We start from the raw sequence: 27,467 nt of genomic DNA on the forward strand, positions 1-27,467 counted from the left end.
CGCTGCTCTTCTTCTTGCTTCTTTTGCTGCAGTGTTCATACAGATAAAAAATGATAGAGACGCCCTCTAGTGACCGGGAGCATTTCCGTTGTAGATTTGTATTCGTGTTTCCTTAATTTCGTTGTGTTCCCTTAATGTAATTGCGTTCCACCTTAAAGCATTTGTGTTGTCTTAATATATTCGCGTTCTCCCTTATTGTTGTTGTGTTGTCTTAATATATTCGCGTTCTCCCTTATTGTTGTTGTGTTGTCTTAATATTTTCGCGTTCTCCCTTATTGTTGTTGTGTTGTCTTAATATGTTCGCGTTCTCCCTTATTGTTGTTGTGTTGTCTTATTGTATTTCGCGTTCTCCCTTATTGTTGTTGTGTTGTCTTAATATATTCGCGTTCTCCCTTATTGTTGTTGTGTTTTCTTAATATATTCGCGTTCTCCCTTATTGTTGTTGTGTTGTCTTAATATATTCGCGTTCTCCCTTATTGTTGTTGTGTTGTCTTAATATTTTCGCGTTCTCCCTTATTGTTGTTGTGTTGTCTTAATATGTTCGCGTTCTCCCTTATTGTTGTTGTGTTGTCTTATTGTATTTCGCGTTCTCCCTTATTGTTGTTGTGTTGTCTTATTGTATTTCGCGTTCTCCCTTATTGTTGTTGTGTTGTCTTAATATATTCGCGTTCTCCCTTAATGTTGTTGTGTTGTCTTAATATATTCGCGTTCTCCCTTATTGTTGTTGTGTTGTCTTAATATGTTCGCGTTCTCCCTTATTGTTGTTGTGTTGTCTTAATATGTTCGCGTTCTCCCTTATTGTTGTTGTGTTGTCTTAATATGTTTGCGTTCTCCCTTATTGTTGTTGTGTTGTCTTATTGTATTCACATTTTTCCTTATTGTCGTTGTGTTGTCTTATTGTATTTCGCGTTTTTCCTTATTGTTGTGTTGTCAGCTTTCGTTTGTTTTGTAAATGTTATTGTGTTTTGACTCAGCGGGCCACCGTAGATCTGTACCTGTAGCTGCAGGGGCGGGGCTTAGGGGCGCAGGGGGCGGGACTACTGGGGAGATAGACGTAATTACCGACCAATCAAAAGAGCTTGTTTTTAGAGCAGCAAGAAGCGTGTCGATCACAAAGTTTCAGTGTAGTTGGATCAGAACATCATAACTCACGTTATAACTTCCTTATTAGTGTTGCTGTGGGTTTTATGTTGGATGTTTGCTGCGTGTTGTCTGCTAGTTAATGTGTTAATGCGTTTAACCCTGCTGGTTTTATAGTGGACATTCGTCTGACATTCCAGTTTCTTTCATCTCGTTCTCGGCTAATAAACATTCAAAAGCGAATAAACCTGCACGAACTGACTCTGCAGTAAACAAAGCACAAACTACAATCTAATATGTTTTTAAAAGTCTTTCTGTTTATTTTTATTTAACGCTATTTCGTGATTCCCAGGAAAAAATGTACTGTGAAATTTCATAGTAAAACTGAAATATTTTCCAGTTCTACTTTGAAATTTTGATGGTAATTTGGCCACTTCATGGTTCCACTATCAACTTTCACAGTAAAACACTGAATTATTTCACAGTTCTACTATAAACAATTTCAAAGTAAAACTGTAAGCCTGATTAATTATTTTACTATGATGTTTAACAGTTCCACTGTAAACTTGGTAAACAGTTTTACCCTGGACTTCACAGTTTACTTTGTAATTACTGTACTTTGACATTAATTATACAATACAATACAATACAATGTATAGATCTCACAACTCCATTTATTCAGCAACGGTATAATTTCAAACACAGGCACAAAAACAACTGGTAAGGATTCCTTCTAAATGGTAAACTGATAACACATGTACCAACTCGGCATTCTATAATGTAATGTTAAATGCATTAAAATAATAGTAATATAAAAAATAATAGTAATAGATTGTATTTGTTATATAATAACATAATTATATTACACTTAATAATTTATTTTACGATGGTAATTATACAATAATATAATTTTATTATACAGTAATATATACAATTATAAATAAACTGAATAATGTATTGTGGTATAAATCTATATATAAACTCTATACATACATAATGAAAAATCTAATTCATAAGCATTCCTTATGCATTTAATTATGGCAGTATTGGGTGCTTGGATGTGTCCTATGTCTGAGTGTGTGTGGGGGCGTGAATTGTGACATGAATTACACCTCTTGTTTTCCTAGCTTGTCCACATTGTTGAATTTGCTGGTGAAGTACACTTTCTGGACCTCCTTCATGGGGAAAATCTGTTCGGCCACCTTTAAAAATGCAAAAAAATAAATAAATAAATAAAAATAATCAAACATTTGCCGCCATCACCTCTAAGCTACAGGGGCCCTAATATATTTCATCAGCAATGTCTTACATTTGATGTATCATAAGGCATATATTTGGTAAGCGTATCATTAATTACCATTAATTGTTATGGTGCAAAAAATATTTATTGCTGAAAAACATGACTTACCTTCATCTGCACTAAAGCACTGACACAGACAGATCTTCTCTCTTTTTAATTTCATTATTTTAGTAGCTCAGACTGCCTTAAGATGGATTGGCATGGCCCGTCTGATTCACTAGTTACTACAGTAGAAAAAGAATCAAACAATTAATATCAGCAGCTATGCAATCAGTACACAGTTTAGCATTTAGTAACACACCCAACAGAAGCTGAAAACAGTCAGGGCTTTAAGCATATATAGATATGCAGGCGGGCACAAAGGTGGATGAATGGATGGATGAAAAGACATTGTCAGCACCAAAACTGTAAAGAAGTGAGTTGTTTTACATATTTTAACAAAAATTTATTTTAAACACAATCTGTTTTTAAAAAATCAATTAGCACCTACTTCAAGTTTCCGAGATCCAGGCCTCGTTGTAATTTTCACTTTTACAGCATAGTCCTAGAATGAAATGATTTAGAATATGTAGTTATCTGAGTTATCTACAAAAACAGTAACATTCTGTGGATGTGGTTTTAAAGCAATGTACTAAAATGTGCTGCTACTATCATGAACTAGAATGTGGAAAACCCATCCTTATGTGCTGATGTAAATGTAGGCAGATACTGTTATCTACAATACCCGGGTCTTCTCTGTCGGACACTGAGACTCTCTCAACCTCAGCAGCCCTCCTTGACATGTGGTCATTTTCCTGGAATAAAAATACTGTTTTTAATTTCATATTTAAAATCTGTAGTTAACAGAATGCTACAATAGCTTAAACACAGTGGCACAAATGCAGGGTTTTCCCTGGGTTGTTGGCAGGCTTACGTGGTGTGGTCACTGGGCTTGGGCTTAGGTGGTGCCCAAGTTTTATAGGGAGTAGGGAAAGAGTAGGGAAAACCTGAAATGTGTGTTAATAGACATTTCCTGAATAAATCATATAAACTTTGATCAACTGCCTCAGTTTCACAGCAATAATTTAAAGCACACATCACCCATCATTCAAAAGAAAATGCTGGACCTCCACTATTTTAAGAGCAACTTGCAGGTTAACGTTCACATTTAATTAAGACGTGTATAAATAAGACATAAAAGGTGAATTGTCTTGTAGGAAATATTAAAAGCATTTATATTATCTGTACACTTAGAATTATAAAAAGTGATAGGTTTATTATAGTGCAGTTCAGCACTGTAACAACACTATAAACTAAGTAATTGTACCAGTCTTAACGCGTTGCAAGCATTACTAGGCATTTAAAAAGAGCACAATCAACTACCACCAGATAACAGACTGTTAATGCTAATGGTTTAGCTAACTTCCCAAGTAACTAATTTGAAGACATAGAATCCTGACACCTGTGTTATTTTCGGCTTTCTAAAATGGCCATTTATTTTTAATAACATTTCAGGCATAGTAAATATATTATTGTGTATTATTATAAACTGTTTAAGTTAATGACTTACCATCGAACTTCAGGGTTTAGCAGCGCGCCGCTTCACCAACGTCTTTTTATCCATTTCTCACTTTCCAGATAACAGTTTAACCGTTGACGAGATTACCGTCGTCAGATTCTTGTCCTTTAATAAGTTCTGACTCAATAACACATGTGGCAGGAACTTTATCTTTAAGCAGATACACAGCGCGGACTTTAACAGACTCGTTTGTGAGAATTAAATCACTGAAACTGAGACTAAATTTGTATTTCGCGCGGTTCACCTGACGCGAAGCTCGAGACGCTTGGTTGAAATAACGGTCTCAAATCAAGTGCGCATGTGCGCATGCCCAGATGTCCAGACTGACATGATGTCTGACATGATGTCTGTAGAAGAGAGGTTTGCGCAGAACAGGCATAATAAAAGGTTATAAAGTCATCTGTCTGATGTAATATTGATGTAATGTAATATTTGTCCTGTCTGCATGAGGTTATTTGTATTTTTGTAATATTATAAATATGTAAATCTGTGCTGTATTCTTTTTTTATTGGAATATTGTTAATCATCTATTTTTTTTAGATGTAAATAATGTCTTTTTGACATGTTTTTCATGTCATGTAATTAATTTACCCCCACACACACACTCCCTTCATTCACATACATCATTTAAATAATACATACATATTATATACATTATTATTGTCTTGATCTTTGTATATTGTCATTTACCTATATGACCATAGTTAAACTGTAAATTACTGTAAACATCAAACATTAGAAGAGGTGACTATGAACTATTCCTAGTTGAACTTTAAACTGTAAGTTGACTGAATTTTACAATTCAACAATATCATGTTTACAGTTGAACTGTAAACTTCACAGTCAATATTATTAAACACTGAAAAGGTTACCATGAACTTCGTGGTAACATGAGAGTTCACAGTTGTACTCATGATCAAACTGTAAAAGTGACAGTAGAACTGTGAACTATTATGGTTCAACTGTAAACTTAACAGTTTTACTGTAAACTTCACAGTCAATATTATTAAACACTGAAAAGGTTACCATGAACTTCGTGGTAACATGAGAGTTCACAGTTGTACTCATGGTCAAACTGTAAAAATGACAGTAGAACTGTGAACTATTATGGTTCAACTGTAAACTTAACAGTTTTACTGTAAACTTCACAGTCAATATTATTAAACACTGAAAAGGTTACCATGAACTTCGTGGTAACATGAGAGTTCACAGTTGTACTCATGGTCAAACTGTAAAAATGACAGTAGAACTGTGAACTTTTATGGTTCAACTGTAAACTTAACAGTTTTACTGTAAAACTTCACAGTACATTTTTTCCTGCAACATTTTACAAAAACACTTGGGACGGGGGAACCTTTATAAACTAATCAAGCTCGTCATATTTAAGGCGCAGTTTACTTCAACAAAAGTATCAAGTGGAGGACCAAAGCAATTCATTCATTTATAGACGGTGGTGTTTATGCTGTTACGCTTCAACTTATGAACAGTTAAAAAAAAAGTGACAACAAAATATTAAAACCTCGTGAAGTGGAAGACTGAATGATGGACGACTATAAAAGGGAAACTATTTGCAGTGTCTCTTGCTTACGGCCACACCACCCTGAGAACGCCCGATCTTGGAAGCTAAGCAGGGTCGGGCCTGGTTAGTACTTGGATGGGAGACCGCCTGGGAATACCAGGTGCTGTAAGCTTTTCCTCACACATCTTTACTTCAACCTCCTGCTAAAGGAGCAGAACATTTTCTTTTTTCTTCATCATCAGAGCAATACGTGAAGAAAAAGGCCAGCTGACACTTTCATTCTGAGTAAAGTAAAGCACCTATCCATCCTGGCTGTACGAAAGGAAATTATTTTGTAAATATAACAAAAAAAAAATCAACGAATTACTTTGTTTTCCTGCTTTAGAAAATCTAACGTTTCCCTGAATTGCATTTATTATTAACTTTACTGAAAAGCCGAATTAAAATATTTAACGTTTAAGTGAATTTTAAAGTGGAGTTTATAATTATGTACAGACATCATCCCCATCTAGTGGTGCTAGAAATAAGTTACATCTCGTTGATGGGGTAAAGATTTATGACATTATTATGTTTTATTATGATTTATTTTTCATCGTCGTTGTTGTATTTTTGATTATTTGTTGTTGTGTTTGTTGTTATTTTAAACAATTTCTTTTTTGAAAACTGTTCATAGGTTAAAGTGTAAAAGTATAAACACCACCGTCTATAAATGAATGAATCGTTTTGGTCTTTCATGTGAGACTTTTGTTTACTTTTAACCGAAGAACAGAAATTATGTTTAAAATAACAAATAATAAATGTACAAAAAACAAATATAATTGTAAAATAATATTACAATCCCATCAACAAGATGTAAATTATTTCTAGCACCACTAGATGGGAATGATTTCTGTACATGATTTTAAAACACTTTAAAAGTCACTTAAAAGATTTTTAATTTAGTTACTATTATTAAACACAACCACACCACACCAACGTCTGCATTCCTAGTAAAAATACAGTGGCCATTGATTAGCTGATTAATACTAAATAGATCAGGTAGTCCTCTACACCAAGCATTTACAGACGTATTACAGTAAAGACGCAGAAGTGGCAAAGCATCGCATTCATCAGAAACGGCATTAATGTTTTTGTAGGTGTGTTTGTTAAAAGTCTAAAACCAAGTACATTTATAAACGTGTTTAAATTGGTACTTACACATCCTAACACAGCAGTGCTAAGATCTCCAGCTCTTCATTTTAAATATCAGCTCTGCTATCACCTGGTCTGGCTCCTTTACTCACGATTGGCTGTGGGTTTGTAAAGGGGCGGGACAAGGGCTGAAAAACGGCCGCATCTAGAGAGAGATAAATTCCAATTGGCTACGACTGGATTAGGGTGTAATTTGATTGGTCCACACTCCTGGACAAAATATGGGCCGAACCTAAAATTTGCACAGATATTTAGAAAGAAAAACAAGCCAGGCATTAGTGATGGGAATTATGGCTCTCATGGCGCATTATGGCGCTACTGGGTACCTCGATAATAATATCAATGATGAACAATCATGCACATTTGCTACCTTGCCTTAATCAAACAACACTTAAATGAGAAAAAAAGATTTATTTCAAAAGTATACGAATTGACAACAAGTATATTTTAATAACAATAGTTCAACAAAAATAGTTTTAAATAATTGCAAATAAATAAAGTTTGTATCATCAGTTGTTTAACACATTACATTACATTTCAAGCATAAAATTGGGGGGGGGGGGGCCCTGGCCCAAAACATTTTGCGATGCCTATCAACATTTATGATACAATATATTTTTATGTCCGAGGGCCCTCCATTTTAAGGATCCTCTGACTATTAGGGACTTTGACCCCAGGGCATTTTGGGGGCCCTAGCCATTATTTCGGGGGCCCTAGCCATGCTTTTGGGCCCTAGCCATGCTTTTGGGCCCCTTATGAAAATGGATGAGGTGTTGTGGCACTGCTCTGACTTCGACTTCTGGCTGTTAGGGGTCCTAGGAAAGAGGGGGGCATATTTTTTGAGGGCCCTGGTTATGACAGCCCCTACCAGGGGGCCCTAGAGAAAAGCAGGGCATACCGTTAGAGGGCCCTTGATCACGAGGGCCCCTGCTATGGGGCCCTTGACTTCCATAGAAGTCGTTTACCATGGCTCCTTGACTTTCTAGGGACCTACAAATTGCCAGGCAAGCTACCATATTTCATAACAGACGTTTTGTTCCAAATATGTGATTCAGGCCCTTACTTAATGTTTCTGAATTTGTATTGTTTCAAAATTATTATGTTCAATTTCTCTTAAGCGCAGAGACACAAATTAATTTAGCAATTTTGCAATTATTTAAATTTAAGACAAGCAATTTGTCTGATGAATGCTATCTTTGACACCGATTAAATTGAGTGAATTTGGCCAAGGGTGTGATTTCACTTATGTGAAAACAACAAGCCATTTGACTAGATTTATGTTTCCCCTTTAATAAACAGCAGTAAAGAGACCAGTGGTCACTCTAGCTCTAAAGGAATGCATGAAAGGAAAAGTGCCTTTTCATACAACAGAACTGCAAGCTAATTTTACTGAGTAGCACAATTTTGGTTTGGTGACAGATGATGAAACAGCAAGTGGTTTTGTTGTAGTAGCTGTGGCTGCGTATGCGTGTAACCCTGATATTTTGTTTGAGGATTATTTATTGGAAAACATATTTTATTCAGCTTGTTATTCAATGACTATTCAATGACAGTTTGACATGACTTGACATGTTTCAAGGCAGTGTGAAGGGGTCTCGACAATAATTAAACTTGATTTAATATAATTAACACAGCATTTTTAATATACTCAAAACCTTCCCCCTGTCTCCCTCTCCATGCCTCTCTCTCTCTCTCTCACACACACACACACACACACACACACACACACAAAACAGCATTTTTTGTAGTAGATAGTGGCTGCCCCTCCCCCACTCTCTCACTCAGTGGTGAAAAATTGTTACATTGCCCTAAATTCCCACGGGGGCTGAGCCAATCAGGTGTTGCGAGAACTTCCAAGTGAATATGCAAGATCTATATAAAACCCCCTGCCAGTATCAAAACTCCTCACATTCAGACAGTTCAGCTTGCGAACTTGCTCTGTGCTTTTACTACAACTTTTACCTTGCTATTACCAGATCAGCAACCAACATTCATCATTGCCCTTTATACTGCATTATATTATTTTATAATATATATAAATATTTTTATATTATATTATACTATACTATATTGCATATATTCTGTTACATTCTTTTCATAGTCTTTTCAAAGGCTTATATATTATATTATATTATATTACATGATATAATATTATATTACTATATATAATATATTAAACTTTGAAAGGTTCACAGCCTTTTTCAAGGCTAGTGTAACGTTGCTAACTAGCAACTCACAGCTTTTTTAAAAGCTTATTGTTATTTGCATATTACATTATTGATAATAGTAGAAGTGTAAGCTTTATAATATTAGTACATACATACAATACATTTACAATAACAACAATTTATAGCTAAATAGTTATAGGTCAGCCTTTTTTTATTACATATTGTATCTGGTTCTACAATTTTGTGATTGTATTTTTTTCCTGAACATACAACATAGAAACAACATAGTAAGTATTGGATAGGAATAGGAATTTGCAAGACAAGCTTCTATATTTGCATCTTAAGAAACACTTGCCATTAATAACATGGATCCCAAACAAAAAAGTGGTGCCTCAAAAAGAAAAGCAAAAAAGATTAAGGAAGCAAATCAGGCAGATTTCCTGAAAAGCGTTCCTTTGATCTCAAACTTCTTTGAGAAACCGCTGGATATGAGTGAGACAAGTATTGCTAATGTTAGCAGTGATCAGAGTTCTAGCAATAAAGATGTGATCACCACTGGCTTAGTGTCACCTGTCAGTGACTATGTACCTTTGCAGACCCAGTCAGGTGCAGAGCAGGAATGCCAGCCCTGCCAGGCTACCACAGACCAGCAGCAGAAAGACCATGAAAGGAAAGTTGCAGGTGTGTCAGACCCACAATCAGACCAGCCAGCTGCATCGTGTGAGTGTCGTTTTTCAAACGAGGAGGGCAAGGACCACAATTCCTGGTGTGAAACGGTCAACGACCCTGCTTTATGGCCCAGTACCATTACCGACCAAGCCAAGTCGATTCTTGTTAGTAGAGGAGAAGCTGCATTTCAAAACAGAAGTGCTAAGTACCCAGCCTCAGTCAGGGATAGAGGCATTGGGGGTACCAGTAGGCGCTTTACAAATGCTCTACTCAGTTGCTCTCTACCCAACGGGCAAACTGTGACTAGGCAGTGGCTACTTTACTCTCCTTCAACTGGCTGTGTGTATTGTTTTGCTTGCAAACTGTTTTCCAGTAAGCACAATACTTTTGTTCATGGATTTTCTGACTGGAAACATTCAGAGCGGATTGGTGAGCATGAGGGGAGTGTGGAGCATAGGGCTTGCATGCTAGCATTATATAATCGCTCCAGAGGCACAGCAACAATTTATTCTGGTATTGTCAAACAAGTTGATGCAGAAAGACAATACTGGCGGGAAGTTTTGAAAAGAGTTGTTGCAGTCATCCAGTTTTTGCTTTCAGGGGAGATGATGAGCTATTAGGATCAGCCCACAATGGTAATTTTTTGGGCATTATAGAACTCTTCCTCTTAAGGGAAAAGGTTCTGTGTCCTACTTATCATCGACAGTGTGTGAAGAATTTATCCATTTGATGGGACAGAGAACAAAGCAGGCAATTGTTAATGAGATCAAAGAATCAAAATACTTCTCTGTTATAGTTGACTCCACTCCAGACCTTGCTCATGTGGACCAACTTACTTTTATTTTCAGGTTTGTTAATAATGACGGACATGTAGTTGAGCGTTTTCTAGCTTTTGAGCCTATTGAAAACCATAGTGGGGACAGTTTGGCAGAGTGTCAAGTCAAGTCAAGTCAACTTTATTTATATAGCGCTTTTTACAATATACATTGTCTCAAAGCAACTTTACAAAATCCAGGACCAACAGATACAAAAACCCCTGTTGAGCAAGCCGAGGGCGACTGTGGCAAGGAAAAACTCTCTGAAAATTACAGGAAGAAACCTTGAGAGGAACCAGACTCAGTAGGGCCCATCCTTCTTGGGTGGCCTGGAGGATACTTTAAATAAATACACGATTTACACAAATCATACAAACACAGAATTAAATGATCTAAAAGTCATAACTGGTAATAAATAGATAAATAAACAATTAAATAATAATAGAGTTGTTATCCGCTCTAGTCTTCAATAAAGTCTGTAGTGATTTCTTGTCGTTGCAATTACTCCAGACCCGTCACATCTGACAGGAGCAGCATCGTTGTCCCGGCAGTCTCGACTTTAATCCTTAACCTCGGCGGGTAAACAGGTTTCCATCAGAATGCCCTCGGGGTAAAACAACAGAGAATGTAGTTAATAATGTACAATGCTAGTTGACAAACAGTTTTAGAGAGAGTTTTAGACTCCGGCAGCCCTAATTATTACAGCATAACTAAAAGGGAGAGCGAGCAGGTAACAAGGTCATGAAGGCTTTCACAGGACATCAGCGCCCATCTCCCCACCGTCATCAAACCTGAGTGATCGGACAAGAGAGGCAGGACGACAGCAACCCAACATCCCTGATCACCACAAGTTTCTATGACCTAGAACCCCCAAGCTCTGCGCCTTTGTCTATACTAATCAAAAGCCTGAGAAAATAAATATGTTTTCAGTCTAGACTTAAACATTGAGACTGTGTCCGAATCCCGAATAGAGGCAGGAAGATTATTCCAAAGTTGTGGAGCTTTGTAAGAAAACGCTCTTCCACCAGCTGTGGTCTTTTTAATTTTAGGAACTATAAGTAACCCTGCATCTTGTGAACGAAGTGGACGTGCTGGGTTGTAGTAATTAATAAACTCACTCAGATACTGTGGAGCCAGACCATGTAGCGCTTTATAAGTTAGTAAAAGTATTTTGTAATCAATGCGAAATTTAACTGGCAGCCAGTGTAGAGATGATAGAACAGGAGTAATATGGTCAAATTTTTTAGTTCTAGTTAGCACTCGAGCTGCTGCATTTTGAACTAACTGGAGTTTGTTTATGGATCTACCAGAGCATCCTGTTAGAAGAGCATTACAATAATCTAACCGAGAAGTTATAAACGCATGGATCAGTTTTTCAGCGTCATTAACAGATAGTATATTTCTTATTTTAGAAATGTTACGCAAATGATAGAAAGCAACTCTAGTAATATTATTAACGTGTGTATCAAATGAGAGATCTGAATCTATTGTGACACCTAAGTTTTTTACATCTGGGCTGGGAGTAACAGATAACGTGTTTAAGTTTAGCACCAGGTTAGACAACTTGTCTCTTGCAGCTTTAGAGCCAACAAGTAAAACCTCAGTTTTATCTGAATTAAGAGTGTGTCATTGCTATGGTGGAGAATCTGGGCCTAGACTTATCCAACTGTAGGGGCCAGTCATATGATAATGCAAGTAACATGTCGGGAAAGTACAATGGAGTCCAAGCTCATCTTAAACAAAGAAACCCTTTGATTTGTTATGTCCCCTGTGCAGCACATTCACTGAATTTAGTTGGTGTCAATGCAGTTGACAGTAGCCCAGAAGCTGGACGTTTTTTTGACTTTGTACAGGCAATGTACACATTTTGTGCATCATCTACACACAGGTGGGGAAAGGTTTTCCGTGATACTGATATCAAACTCACACTGAAATGACTGTCAGGTACTCGATGGAGCGCACGAGCTGAGTCAACTAAGGCTCTTTGGAAATATTATGCACAACTGAGAGAGGCATTGAATGATATGTCTAAAGATATGGAGGAGAAATGTGTAACTCGAAGTGAAGTCTCTGCACTCTGTGACAAATTGGACACGTTGGAGATGGCCTTCATGGCATACTTCTGGGACACAATACTACAGAGGTTCCAAGCCACAAGCCTGCAGCTGCAGAAGCATGATATTGACATATGTACAGCTACACAACTTCTCTTGTCTTTACGAGACTTTGTGGCAGCACAGAGAGATAACTTTGAGGTGTTTGAAGGGGCAGCTTTAAATGTCACCACTGCTGTCTCCCAAGAGTACAGGCATGACCTCCAGCGTACAAAGAAGCGCAAAATTATGTCTGATGATAGTGCAGAGCCAGGTGTAGCATTTAACGGAAAGGACAAGTTTCGGATCGAAACTTTCAATGTTGTCATTGACAAACTTGTGTCCTGTCTCAACCACCGTTTGAATGCATACACACACTTAACTGAGCTATTTGATGTTCTTTTCATGCCTGACAATACGTCCAACAGTGAGCTCACTTTAAAGGCTAACTCACTCGCTGCAGCATATCCTTCAGATATGAACATGAGCCTGGCAGATGAATTGATACAATACAAATCATTTATAACAGAAAAAGATAAATGTCCTAGTAAAATGCTCAAAACCATGATAAATTTGAATTTACAGTCAACCTTTCCAAATGTCTACATAGCACTTAGACTTTTTTTGACTCTTTGTCCAGGGGCCCAGGCTATCCTTAATCCGTCCTTGCTTGTGACGAATCCATTTCTCCTCAACATCCCTTGCTCTGTTTCCACAATTGGACCGGCTCTGTATGAGGGTGTGCTCTGTAGCAAGCCAAACCGTGTGTGGGCTGCTGGTGGTATGTATGAATTCTTTTGCAAAATTTAAAAAAGTGTCTGACACAACTTTGGTCCAATATCGGAGACAACCTTGTCAGGGATGCCGTGGCGTGCAAAGGCTTCTTTGATCGCATACACTGTGACCTCTGAGGATGTGGTTCTGAGGTCTACCACTTCGATGTATTTAGAGAAGTAATCAACAATGAGCAAGTAGATTTTCTTTTCATGCTCAAATGCCTTCTTTACTCCATGGGGGAACTGGGACTGGGCTATACAACAGTGGCTTACACCTCTGTACTCTGTATGCATGCATATGTCACAGTTTTCTACCATAGGGCAAATTTGAGATGACAGACCTGGCCACCATACAGAATGTTGAGCTCTGGCTCGACATTTAGAAATGCCCTGGTGTTCCTCATCGATCTTTTTAAGAATGTCCTTCTGCAGTTAAACTGGAATAAATTTATCTCCTTTTAGGAGGAGATTGCCCACCATGGTGAGTTCCCCTCTGACTTGCCCAAAATGCTTGAGGTCTTTGCATATGGCATGTTTCTCTGGCCAGCCAGCTAAACAGTATTGTTTTACAACCTTACATGTGTGGTCAGTCAGTATGGTGAAGTGTAGGCCTTGGAGATATGAGACTAATCTTTCGCACGCCCATGTGACTGCTAGCACTTCTTTTTTGTTTGTGCATAGCACTTCTCTGTGTCTGTCAGTCCTCTTGAAATGTATGTGACAGGTCTCCATGTGTCATCACATTGTCTTTGTGTCACACACACACACACACACACACAGAGGTCCCCAGACCTAGCCAGTGATGTCTGTATGTAGATGCCCAACTGGCTAATAGCACCGCTGAGAATTGAGACCCAGTGGTAGTGGGCTAGCATAATTTATTTCTGCACCACTCAGACAATATTTTACCAGGGGGTTCAATTACTTTTCATACTTTTTGAATTACATATTCACACATCGAATTACTTGTGTGTGAATATTAGTGTTTGTGCTCTTTTGACAGAAGAGTTTTGTGTGAATTGTTAAAGTGGAGATTGTAGATGGTGTGGTTTGTTGCTTATTGTTCAATATTCTATTTTTAAGTGACTTCCCTTCTTTCCTTTTTGTCATTAGGCTTTGTAACTTTTTTAGTTGTTGCTCAATAGGTTTGTCTCTTAAAATCTTTGGGAAGTTTATTCATTGCCACTTGTTATATGACATCTTATATAATATGGTATAACTATGGTAAATGCATTTTTTACATAAGAACATGTTATTTTTTGTTTATAGAATTTATCTTTTAAAGTATAATATACAATCATATTAAAATTAGGACACATTTTACATCTTCATTTCAACAATACAAAATTAAAAGATGGAGGTAAAATAATTATACAAAGGAAATAAAGAAGTGTATTTTAAAAATGATATAAAAAACACAAATAAATGCAATTTTATTGTAAGAAAAAAGTAAGACACTCCCACATTCATAGTTTTGTTTGGTCTTGATTGTTGAAGTGAGTGGTATCACCATGGCAGCAGCCAAAGAGACAAAGGCCATATGCCAGTACATATTAAACCTAACTAAACAACATTCCACAACGCCAGTATAATAAATCCAAGGATCTACAGGGTGGGCCATTTATATGGATACACCTAAATAAAATGGGAATGGTTGGTGATATTAACTTCCTGTTTGTGGCACATTAGTATATGGGAGGGGGGGAAACTTTTCAAGATGGGTGGTGACCATGGCGGCCATTTTGAAGTCGGCCATTTTGGATCCAACTTTAGTTTTTTCAATAGGAAGAGGGTCATGTGACACATCAAACTTATTGAGAATTTCACAAGAAAAACAATGGTGTGCTTGGTTTTAACGTAACTTTATTCTTTCATGAGTTATTTACAAGCTTCTCTTTGTTTACAGCCATTGACATGTCGCAGAGGTTAACACGTGAGGAGCGGATAGAAATTGTGTTGATGTCTGGTGAACGCAGTACCTGGGTCATTGCAGCAGATTTCAACGCAAGACACCCTACGAGACCACCCATCTCCCATGCTACAGTTAGCAAACTGCTTGCCAAGTTTCGTGAAACTGGTTCAGTGTTGGATTTGCCAAAATGTGGACGCATGAAAACTGTCACTAATGAAGAAACATCAGTGGCTGTCCTAGCTTCATTCAGCAAGAGCTCACAGCGTAGCACTCGCCGCATGTCACTCGAGAGTGGCATCAGTCGAACATCCCTTCGGCGGATATTAGCTACTCACAAATGGCACCATTACAAACTCCAGCTGCTGCAGCATCTCAACGAGGATAACCCAGATCGGCGCACTGAATTTGCAGAATGGGCAAAACAAAAATTTGAACAGGACCCTCAGTTTACACAGAACATTTTGTTCAGTGATGAGGCAAACTTTTATGTGAATGGTGAAGTTAACAAACAAAACCACTGCTATTGGTCTGACACTAACCCACATTGGATAGATCCCTCCAAGACTGTTGGAACACAAAAATTGATGGTATGGTGTGGTATATGGGGTACAAAGATAGTGGGGCCATTCTTCATCAATGGAAACCTCAAGGCCACTGGATATTTGAAATTGCTACATGATGATGTGTTTCCCTTTTTATGCACTGAAGCTGGCACGTTCCCTGAGTTTTTCCAGCAAGATGGTGCACCACCACATTATGGGTGTCAGGTCCAAGCATTCCTAGATGAACAGTTTCCTGGAAAGTGGATTGGTCGTCGTGGGCCAGTTGAATGGCCCCCAAGGTCTCCCGATCTGACCCCCTTAGACTTTTATCTTTGGGGTCATCTGAAGGCAATTGTCTATGCTGTGAAGATACGAGATGTGCAGCACCTGAAACTACGGATACTGGAAGCCTGTGCTAGCATTTCTTCTGCGGTGTTGCTATCAGTGTGTGAAGAGTGGGAGAAGAGGGTTGCATTGACAATCCAACACAATGGGCAGCACTTTGAACACATTTTATAAGTGGTCAGAAACTTGTAAATAACTCATGAAATAATAAAGTAATAATTTACGTTAAAACCAAGCACACCATTGTTTGTCTTGTGAATTTCTCAATAAGTTTGATGTGTCACATGACCCTCTTCCCATTGAAAAAACTAAAGTTGGATCCAAAATGGCCGACTTCAAAATAGCCGCCATGGTCACCACCCATCTTGAAAAGTTTCCCCCCTCCCATATACTAATGTGCCACAAACAGGAAGTTAATATCACCAACCATTCCCATTTTATTTAGGTGTATCCATATAAATGGCCCACCCTGTACAATAAATAAAAGAGATAGCTGCTTTGTGACAACATGCCTGCTTTGGCTTGACAATGGGCCAAAGCATTCCAGTAAATGGCTCAAGTCAAAGCCTATATGTATTGCTGTGAGTGGATTTAAAAATTGCCTTACAAAACAAAACAAAAAAAAACCTTAAACATCACGAATCTAAAAGAACTCGGCATGGACAAGAGGGACAACTTAAGATGCCAAAGACAGTATCAGTTCACATACTTTTTAAGAATACAGTTTAACTCTCATTATTTGTATGGACACAGGGAAGTCACCAGGTAGAGTCAGTTATAAAGAATACATGACATTACTGAACTTCCAACAGCACCAAATTCATAGTCTAACTTGATTATTTTGGACCCATGTAGTTTTTGCAGGCTGATGTATAAAAGAACTTCCATTTATCAATGTTTTGCCAGACAAGGAAGTATGTTTTCCAATCATACAGTCTTGGAAGAACTGTTGCAGAAATAACCAACATTTTTAAATCCCACTCACACTTAAGTAAGAAAAAAACACAAGTAGCTTTGCAAACTCTTGATACTAACCCAACAGGCACAAATTACCCTAAAATGCTTATATTGGTCCATGCAGTATAGCCTAATACAAATAACATTTATTACAGACCTCATATAATAACCAGGCAGAACAGGATATAGAAAATGTCTTTTTTGAGATTATTAAAATGCATGTTCTTTTAAAGGAACTTTTACAAACATCTGTAACCCCTAGTGATCAAGCCCTACAGAAAAAAGGCAAGCTTTTAAAGGTCACTCAAAATTTTAAAATATTTTTAAAGGTAATTTGTGTTGTGGCTTATTTTATTTGTGTTGTGGCTTTTTTTTTTTTTTTTTTTGTGGCTTTTTTATTTGTGTTGTGGCTTTATTTTATTTGTGTTGTGGCTTTATTTTATTTGTGTTGTGACTATTTTATTTGTCATAATAAACCAGCTTGCTTGAGGTGCCTCAGCGGCTCCACCTGCTGCGCATGCGCTATTAGAGCCTGTGAACCTGGACAGTTCACTCCGACTCTTGCGCATGTGTAACTTTCTCAGCACTTTTAAACCGCTCATTTATGTAAATACAGACTGTCAGACAAATATCATTAAAACTTCACAACCAGAAACAGTTTTACTGATCTTTTATTATTAAACTACTTTGTTTTTGGAGATATTTCATGTACATAAATATTTCTCAAAGCTGGATTAAACCTACCCCACAACAGTGTGATAAGGTTTTAATAATGATGTACAGCCTTTGAATTTGGCATGTATTGCAGTATCTACTTGTATATTTATAAATCTAATTTTAATATTATTTAAACTGTGATATAGAGAGCATTACATTTATTGTGAAATCTGTAAATATGTTGCAAACTCCAAGATGTCCACCTTTAGTGTCCCAAAAACATGAAAACAAGTTGGTGCCAATATGATACAAAAATTGTAAATAAGCCACAGAAGTTTTTGGATACTGTTCTGTGGAGTTTTGAAACAAAACTGTAACATTTTGGGCCTAGGTCATCAGTATGTCTGGAGGAGGTACAATGAAGCATTCGCTAAAAGGGCAGACTGCTTACTGTGCAGCATGGTGGTGGATCTGTGATGTTCTGGGACTGCTTTGCTTCTTCATGCAGAAAGCTCTGCTCTTGGATGTAAAGAAGAGGGACAACAAAAAGGTTGTGAAACACAAGATGATAAAGACTTTCACACACAGATGACAGGAAGTTGTCCATGATGCTCCAATAGTGACGGCTTTCATGGCAAGGTGTCCTGCTTTGTTTGAAGTTAGTGAGATAAGGTTGAGCTTATGCTGTTATTTTATTTTGGCTTTGCTGTTGATAAAAGGAAGATCTTGTGTATACTGACAAACTGCTACACCGCCTGATTAGAAATGATTTGGCTGTTTTCCTCATTTCTACACTGTCCTGGTCTGCTATGTGTGATGATGACTTTCTCCCTGATGTTTGACCTAATATCCTTTGTTCTTATCTGATTTCAGACAAATGCAGATATATGCAGTCTAAACTTCTGTCTCAGCTGGACCTCCACTCTGACAGTCTGATGCAGCTGGTCTGAAAGAGAGGAGGACAACTAGAGAGAAGGCTTAGAACAATCATTGATCAGATGGCAGATGTGAGTGATTCACAGTCATGAGAAACCTAGATAAGTTAAAAGCTATTGACGATGGGTTGTTTTTCCCCTTTTTTATTGCTAGAATTGTATGTTAGTTTAAACCTTTTGTGTCTTATATCTAGGGCCCTACTAAATTCACTGGGAAATTTGCCTAATGTCACAGACCTCGTCTTTCTACATTACACTCATAAATTAAATGATAGAATAAAGGGAAGCTACAATACACTGCACAGCCTACCTTAATAGTTGAAAGATAAAAATCCACACCCCAACCCCCCTTCTTTAAAAAGAAAGAAAAAATTGTTCATAGGTAAATAATCAGGAGCATAATTCCTTACTGGCTTTTTTGTCATTTGAGCACAGACTATAGAGAGATGATCACGTGTGTAGAGAAGCACACTTTTCCTTTGACTATGGAATCCCCAAAGGGACAAAATGCACTCAAAACTACAGCACATACGTTAAACATGAGCTCTCTACATAGACAGCATTTTACGTCATCCTACGCTTCCGAGAAGAAGGCTGTCTGAATTCTTAGATGCTATAACATGCTCCCTACTAAGAGGGGTTAATTCAAAGTGCTAAAGTGACTGAATAAAGAGAGAGCATTCTTTCTTCCTTAGCGGTGAAGGCAATCCCAGCATTCTGTGCAGCACAACTTGTCTCACCAAAGATTTCAAATATGGCAGATGAATGCGTAACAGCAAACGTAGTTATTTTCAAATGTAAATTAATTCTAATTGATTTTTCATTTGTATAAAGGTGTATGAGTATTGTGTCTGAATAACCTTCTTTATAAGTTCGATGTCAAACAGACCCATTGTCAGCACACTACACCACAGAAGAGTCTCTTACACTTAATTATGATGCTAAAGCTTTAAGGGGAACAAGATTTTCATGTGATTAAGTGGAAGCAGCAGTGCATCAGTGGCTACACACTGAACCAAAACATTTTTGCTGATGGCATTAAAAAGTTCAGTGTTAGACATTTCTGTAATTTCTACAGTTATTAACCACATACCACACAGCAAAATACTGTAAATAGTTTTTACAGTACATAACAGTATTTTCCACTGCATGATGACAATTTTGCCTGATGCCAAATACTGAATACAGAGATTTACTGTATTTTTTACATTGAGGTAAATTACTGTAATTACCTTTGGCGCCAAACGATTTTATTGACAAGACTCGACCTAATTTTCACCTGTGAAAGTTTTGAACTGACGTTGTTTGCCTAACGGTTCAGCTTCAGAACCACCACATTATCTTAAAGTTTTGCAGGAAGGAGTTTAGGAGAGGTGCGCACACAGAAACAGTTCGGCAGCTAGGCTATGATTCTATGGATGGATGGAGCCAAGAGGATTTTTTACACCAAAACTGGGAACCAGAAAAAAATAAAGGTAAAGAGTCTATGACAGTTACAACAATAAATTAACAATAGTCACGGTTATCGGGTCTATTGTGCACTATAGGAGCGTTAGCATTACTTGTCGGCAACTTTTTTTTTTTAAAGATGATCTTTCTGTGATTACAGGTGAACAATGCTGAATGGATTGTTAATGGAAAAAAACAAAGCAGGTTGCAGGTTCAGAAGTGGTTTACCTCACTACGTTTGCTACCTAGGGTCTACCTAGGAACACGGTTCATTTCATGTTAAGTCGGGTATGTGAGTCGACAGTGTTGAGTGGAGTTTTATACCAAAACTACTGTGTTTCTGTAACCCTGCATTTCTGAAGCTCATGTGTTAGTTCTAATGTAACTTTATCCAGATTCATTGTTCATTGTTGTACTATTAATTCAGTACTGAATTATTTAACAGTAAAAGTGTTTTTCTGTAATATGAATTAACATGAATTTTGTACATGTTAAGTTAATGCACATTGTGTTATTTTAAATGTGTTGTTTTAAATGCATTTTGAAAGTTGCATGGATTAAAGTAAGAATGTTTTTAAGGAAATTTTGTACTTTTACACGTTTTTGTTAAAAGTGCTTTAAGCATTTGCAGTGATTTAAATAAACAATTTGATGTGTTGCAATAATTGTTTGTGTGGATTAAATAGTAGTATTGTGTAAGCTATAAGTAAAATAAGTACAATTTACAGAGTTTTTAAAATTTAAAATTAAATAATAAGAATTAAACAAATAATTACAGTACCGTACAGTTAAGTTTTTACTGTGGTGTTACTGTAAAAGTAAAATACAGTTATAGTACTGTGCATTTGAATTACGGTAACTTACTGGCAACAGTGTTGAAATTTGAAATGTCTAACAGTGTTGGTATGATGCTGGAAATAATGCATTGGAAGGTGACTGTAGAAAGTGATGTACTTTGTTTTTTTTAATTTGTAATAAATAGAGTTTTAAAAAGTGCAGAAACGTTTTGAAGAACCCTCGTACATACAGACACACACTTGATTCTGTTAAAATACGGCTCAGATATGAAGTTCCATGAGCTGGTGGAGCTTAGTGTATAAAGATGTTAAGTAATGCCTAGTTCACACTACACGATGTTTGCCCTGATTTTCGCTCGGCGACTAGTTGGTGCTAGATTTTCCGGCTCTGGAGCAACTCGGCGTTCGCTCGGCGATCAAAATTCGGCTCTCAATCGCTAAGTGTGAACTACCCAACAACTCAACCCGACCGGCTAAAAAAGCAGTTAAAATGTTTTTTACAGGCACAAGTTTTTACATATCTGAACTAGCAGTTGGTAGCTCAGTGGCTGAGGTACTGGGCTAGTATTCAGTAGGGTGCCGGTTCAAGCCCCACCACTAAGTTGCTACTGTTGGCCCCTGCAAGACCCTTAAACCTCAATTGCTGGCATCGTATTCACCACAAATGTAAGTCTCTTTGGGTAAAAGCATCTGCAAAATGACAAAAATGAATACATTATGCTCTTAACAAGTAGCTATGAAAGAAATTTAAGACAATAAACATTTCAAATTATTTCAATGTTTATTTCACTTTCACAACAGACATTTATTTTAAGCCATAAACCTGTGCCACTCCAGCAAAAGTATAATTAGCATCAATAAACAAACAGGGTAAACAAGGTAAACAGAGTCAGGATACAAACATGGCAATGGCCAGGAGCGCCCTTGGTAATGACACAATCTGTAATGTTTCAGTAGTACTTCTGGACTGGGATTGCATTGCATATCAATCTGCAACAAAAAAAAAAAAATATATATATATTTTTACATTTAAATTTAAAGAATATGATGATTTAGATCTCGTTTAATAATCAATTAAGACATGCACAGTAAATCAGCTAAACTTTAAGTATGAATGAAATTAGCAAAATTCCAATAAATGACAATAAGCATATTAATGTTTAAAAGTTTGCAACTATATCCAACTGCCCATGTACTGTAATTCTGACTATAGTTAGTTTGGATAAATGTGTCTGTGTGCATAAATCAGGGTAAATTTGCTACTACAAACACACACTGAAATGGACTGAAATGTTTCAAGAGCATACACCATGTACCATGAATAAAACCCTACCTAACTCACGGGCGTAAGGTACTGGATTAGTAAACAGAAGGTTCCCGGTTCAAGCCCCGCCACCACCAAGTTGCCACTGTTGGGTCCCTGAGCAAGGCCCTTAACCCTCAATTGCTCATTGTGTAAGTCGCTTTGAATAAAAGCGTCTGCTAAATGCTGAAAATGTAAATGTAAATGCGTGAAAATCGCATCACAGACCGTGAAATGAGCCAATTACTGTGACATATGCAATTTGCTCTGAAACTCAAAACATAACTCTTTAACATAGCGATTTAACATTTTCATTTGCGTAGAGTATGAAATATGAAGCGCAATATGAGGCAGTTGTAGCAATCGTACTGCATCATAATTAAGAGTAACAGACGTTTTAGAAGTTTAGCTTACTAAGCTAACACAATTAGCCCCAGGTCATTTAAACCAATGCACAGCATAACCCACTAGCATATCAGCTAACATTTCTCTCTGTGTACCAAAAATGATTAAATTGTCACCGACAAGCCCGAATTTACAAATAGATTACACTCGTACACCTTTATATAAATTAAAAATCAATGAGAATGTATTTACTTTTGAAAAGAACTGACAGTTTGTTGCTTTGCACTCGCCTGCCATACAATATTTTAAATATTTGGTAAGAAAATATGTGCCGCTAAAATGCTAGTAATTCCCCTCATTAATCAGTCAGTTTATAGTTCATGCATTTGTTAAGTTTTAAACATAAATGTATAGCTGAATACCTACCTCAGGGCAGGTCAGGGCAAAATCCAAAACTTCAGCTCGTTCTCAGCGTCGTCCTCGTCCGTTACAACTCAGCTCGGAGAAGTGCGCATGCGCGGTGACAGAACGTAATCAGTTTCAATGAGAACTAAAGAATGTAATTTAGCTTAACTCTGTTTGTAACGTCAGTAGAGCTTCTGATGAAAAAAATCCGCTCAATGAGTTATGTCAACATTTGTAAGGACTGTTTGCTCATTCAACTTTAAATCCTAATTTCATTTTACGATTTGGAAGTTAGACTTTTTACAGTGTGTGTGTTACTGCAGTGTAGGAACTCAGGGGAGATGCTGCTGATCTTCCCATAGTATAAACTCCTGATAGACTGTACTTCAGGTACTCTGTTAGGAAGTGCAGCTCTGTCTCCACCACTGCCAGCTCACAGTGAGAGCACAGCCTGGCCTCTCTGGGTGTCCAGCTCTGTCTGTGCCGCCCGGTTTCGATGGCCAGGCTGTGCTCACTGAGTCTGTACATCGTCAAAACCTTCCTCAGTTTTTTCTCTTTCATTTCTGTCAGGTAAGCAGCCAGAGAGTAATCTCGATTCAGGGCTGAAGAGCACTGGAGTCTGTGTTGTTGTTGTATTGTCTCAGTCCAGTATTTGATTGTAATTTTGTTTTTGTTTGGTCATAATTTGGTTGGGTCTAATGTTTTGGGCGAGTGTGTGGTGAGGCTGATTGGTGTCTCACTCTTGGTGATTCAGCTCTTGGCATGTAAGTGCTTTATAATGGAGTGAGTGGGGGACAGTGGATTTGATATGTTTCCAGAAGTTTAGAGCTCTTTTCTGAATGCAGAATATTAGTGGGTATTGTCCACTAATATTCTGCCCTGCAGGCCATGTTGGGGGTCTTCCTCTGCACACTGAGAAGATTTCTGCAGAACTTTGTGTGCAGAGTTTCAGTTGCGTGCTTGTCCCATTTAGAAAAATCATTATGAGTTAGGCGCCCCCATACCTCACTACCATACAGTGCAATGTACGTATGTGTACCAGGCACGTGCACAGACATTTTTGGGGGCAGGTGCTCAAACCAAAAAAAAGGACACCCAAAATTATTAATAAAATAATAAAAAAAACACAGGACATTTAACTTATATATTTATTTTTGTTAACACAGTCAATACACATCTAATCAAATAACTCAAATTATCAAGCTGCATAAATTAATGAAAAACAGGCAAAAACAGGCCATATTGTGCGCGCTTTTTAATAACCAAACAACTGATACTGATATATCTCCCTCATTTGCTTTACTGGTAGATGGCCCAATCCAGGATAAAAGAGAGCTGCTACCCTGAGCTGCTTGCTGTAGTTCCTTTTCTTTCTGCTTTTGTAACCTTTCTTTTCTTGGCATTATACTGCAAAACTTGTAAATGAGATAAATCAATGTTTTGCACAGTAATCAAGAGCGACTTACTGAATCTCCATAAAGGGGAGAACACAGTATACATTATTTATTCTTTTCTGACAGAGTTGAAGCATTACACTAATAATATACCATTACTAGTATCAATTTACCTCACCAGACTGTCATGTAGCTCAACTTAAGACCTACCTTTGATTTCATATCAGAAACCCACTTTTGGTAGTTAATGTTAACAATGGGCCTATTATTATGCCAATAAAATGAAATAGACAGCCAAATAACATTTTCCTATTTATTCATCATTTTTTGTATGCTGTTCTATATCATAGAGCATTATATTTAGCCTTCTACATTATATAAACATATATTAGTTTGTAATGTTAATTACCTTGCAAAATTATTCCTCATTTGTAAACCTCAACTGTTGAAGTATAAATGCTTGCATGAAAATAACTCCTTGACTAAAGGTGACTTTTCCTACACAGCGTTTTGGCCAGGATGCTGTAATTATAAATTATTGTATGTTTGTATCTAATTTAACACTTTACTGTGAGAGCTACTTAACATTCTCCTGCAAAATGTTTGTGCTCATGCCCTTTTTTTGTTCAGGCTTTTACATTAAAATAAGTCAGATTTTAAATGAGACAAAACTAGTGCACTTGTCTAATTTGTAAAACAGTAAAACTGTCGGGGCGGAATTCTCACAATAACTCAAATAAATGCCCGTCAGATATCAAAACACTTTTGGGGGAATTGATGACAGAGAGGGTAATTTTTATATTTAAATATTGATGAATGTAGAAAAAATTGGGCTTCAGCAGAAAGGGCACTTTTCTCATCCAGGGCAAAAGGGCAGGTGCTTGAGCACCACTAGGGGTCTATCTGTGCACGTGCCTGCATGGAACTAAGAGATTTGTTTTCTTTTTAGAAAAAAAAAATCACTAAAACAGCTACATGTTTTTATTTCTCATTCTGATTGCTAACTGCATGAGCTGTCTCACACCGCACTGTGGGTATTCTGTAACATCACCTAGTATACCTACTTACATAGACTCTTCCCTATGTAGGTTATCTTGATAAGTAAAATTAAATATAGATACATTTGTTATACACAATCATAAACAAGCTGCTGCACATGGAAAGCTACAGACACACACACACACATACACTCATATCCATATACTTTTGGTTACACACAGCTCTACACTTTAGAGAGGGGTCACACACTTTTGGCTGTACAGATTAGTGGGCGTGGCCACACCTGAGGTGAATGTTAGTGAGACTGAGTGCTGCTCTGCTCTCAGCTCCAGCTCACACTGTGACATCATGATGATGTCACAACATTCTACAGGCTCCTATATAAGCTCCGCTGCTGCTGCTGCTGCTTCATTCTGAGTCTGAGCATCGAAGAGGCAACATCTAAAATGTCCTGGTTCAGGAGGCTGTGGTGTTTTAGCGTCCCGGCCGATGACGACGACGAGCCTCTGAGACCCAGACCTGAGAGGAGGGTAAGAAGGAGGAGATGGTGGAGATGGTGGAGACGCAACAGGACAGAGCGACAGGAGAACACCAATGTGGAGGAACATCAGAGGATGGGAAATGAAGAGAACCCAGAACCAAGCACACAGGTTCTGCCGGACCAAGGGCAGGACCTGGAAATACAGGCAGTTCTGGAGAATTACATCCAGGAACTGGAGGGGCAGGGGATTCGGATAAACCGAGCCCAGGTCCTGGAAGATCAAATGTTTCTGTTGAACCGAGCCCAGGTCTTGGAGGATCAGATGGATCAAACTGACCAAGCCCAGGTCCTGGATGAGCAGGTGGATCAAACTGACCAAGCCCAGGTCCTGGATGATCAGGTGGATCAAACTGACCAAGCCCAGGTCCTGGATGAGCAGGTGGTTCTGATGGACCAAGCCCAGGTCCTGGAGGATCAGGTGGTTCTGATGGACCAAGCCCAGGTCCTGGAGGATCTGGTGGATCAAATTGACCAAGGGCAGGATTTAGAGAAGCAGGACCAGGTGGAAATTGACCCAATGCATAAAATGGATGAGCTGCTTCTTCAGCTGAGGCAGGTGCACGAACGCATAGTGCATCTGGTTCTGAGGAAACAAGCAGAAGAACTGGAGGAGCCGGTGGTTCTGAAGAACCAAGAGAAGGAACAGAAGGAGCAGGTGGTTCTGGAGAAGAACCCAAAGGAGCAGGTGGTTCTGGAAAGCCGAGTGAAGGAACCGAAAGAGCTTGGGGTTTTAATAGACCAGCTTCATAGAATGGAGGAGCAGGTAAGTGTGCTGGACCAAGTGCAGGACCTGATAGATGATGTGATTCTGAAAAACCAGAAGCAGGATGTTCTTATGGACCAACTGCATAAACTGGAGAAGCACCTGACCCTGGAGGTGGAGAACAGGAATCTGGAGGAGGTAGCCACACCAGATATGACAAGGAAAGTGAACTGGGTGGCTGAGGAAGAGATAAACCTGGATGAGGAGGACTCAGAGGAACAGCTGAACCTGGAGGTTGAGAGCAGGAATCTGGAGGAGGTAGCCACACCAGATATGACAAGGAAAGTGAACTGGGTGGCTGTGGAGAACCAAGACGAAGAGAACCCAGAGGAGCAGATCTCGATTACAGAAGGTATTGAAGTTACATCTTGAGGGGGTTTATGAGCTGTGTGGTGTCTAATCCATCATGGCGCTGAATCAGGTTTCATTTCTCCAGCAGATCCACTTCAGGCTGATGTTCTGGAGAACGTCTTCGGGTCCTCGTCTGATGAAGTGGTGCAGCAGCAGAACGATCGAGCACGTTCTGATTGCTCCCACCTTCATGAACCAACCTAAAGAGTGTCTGAGACTGATGGAGACCACGGTGGAGAACACAGGTGGATTATTAACAGATCTAAATCTTCATCATAATGAGCAGGTGAAGGCTGGAGTGTACCTCTAACACCTGTGTGTGTGTTGTATAGGCGTGTCCGTGCCCGCCGATGCTCCCGTGCCCCCAGTCTCCATGATGAAGCTGAAGAGGATGAGCTCTGCATGCATCGTTTCTCCTGATCATCTGGAGAACCTGGAGGAGTGGAATGAAGAACCACCAGACAACCCGACAAGCTCCAGAAACTTTCCATCATCTAAATCAAAATAAAGTTCTTTAAAAATAAACAGCTGGATTTAGTTCTGGTGCTTATTAAAGGTGGAAACATCTGGTGAACATGGAGGAACCCAGCTGAACTGCCATCT

At 38.3% G+C, this 27,467-nt stretch overlaps 2 protein-coding genes, 2 long non-coding RNA genes and 1 pseudogene across 6 annotated transcripts in view; 3 read left to right on the forward strand and 2 right to left on the reverse strand.

Moving 5' to 3' along the window:
• LOC134328803 (uncharacterized) overlaps positions 1-27,467 on the forward strand; it is a 450,585-nt gene that overhangs the window by 76,131 nt on the left and 346,987 nt on the right. The gene's annotated exons all lie outside the window — the stretch shown is intronic.
• LOC134329124 (uncharacterized) lies at positions 1,735-4,113 on the reverse strand. 2 transcript variants are annotated; one of them, XR_010014779.1, is made up of 4 exons: positions 3,930-4,113; positions 3,105-3,174; positions 2,489-2,604; positions 1,735-2,282 (listed from the first exon to the last, which is right to left on the reverse strand). It is a non-coding gene; the product is annotated as an uncharacterized LOC134329124 (long non-coding RNA). The 2 variants fall into 2 exon arrangements; XR_010014780.1 differs by lacking the exons at positions 3,105-3,174; positions 3,930-4,113 and adding an exon at positions 2,871-2,929.
• LOC134329759 (5S ribosomal RNA) lies at positions 5,521-5,629 on the forward strand (annotated as a pseudogene).
• LOC134329158 (uncharacterized) lies at positions 21,526-22,905 on the reverse strand. The gene is made up of 2 exons (XR_010014813.1): positions 22,838-22,905; positions 21,526-21,753 (listed from the first exon to the last, which is right to left on the reverse strand). It is a non-coding gene; the product is annotated as an uncharacterized LOC134329158 (long non-coding RNA).
• On the forward strand, positions 25,604-27,389 carry LOC134328756 (golgin subfamily A member 4-like). 2 transcript variants are annotated; one of them, XM_063009965.1, is made up of 3 exons: positions 25,604-26,865; positions 26,953-27,109; positions 27,197-27,389. In XM_063009965.1, exons 1-2 carry the CDS (start codon positions 25,656-25,658, stop codon positions 27,066-27,068), a joined length of 1,326 nt encoding a protein of 441 aa, XP_062866035.1. In that variant the 5' UTR covers positions 25,604-25,655; the 3' UTR covers positions 27,069-27,109; positions 27,197-27,389. The 2 variants fall into 2 exon arrangements, with proteins under 2 accessions (XP_062866035.1, XP_062866034.1); XM_063009964.1 differs by having other exon boundaries at positions 25,605-26,865; positions 26,950-27,109.

The sequence above is a fragment of the Trichomycterus rosablanca genome, chromosome 15, assembly GCF_030014385.1.
Source record: "Trichomycterus rosablanca isolate fTriRos1 chromosome 15, fTriRos1.hap1, whole genome shotgun sequence".
Taxonomy (NCBI): domain Eukaryota; kingdom Metazoa; phylum Chordata; class Actinopteri; order Siluriformes; family Trichomycteridae; genus Trichomycterus; species Trichomycterus rosablanca.

Bases quoted from the DNA above. Each gene is read 5' to 3' on its own strand.
- LOC134328756 (XM_063009964.1), top strand. From the start codon at position 25,656: ATGTCCTGGTTCAGGAGGCTGTGGTGTTTTAGCGTCCCGGCCGATGAC. The intron at 26,866-26,949 runs GTATTGAAGTTA...TCATTTCTCCAG, and splicing joins GCAGATCTCGATTACAGAAG to CAGATCCACTTCAGGCTGAT.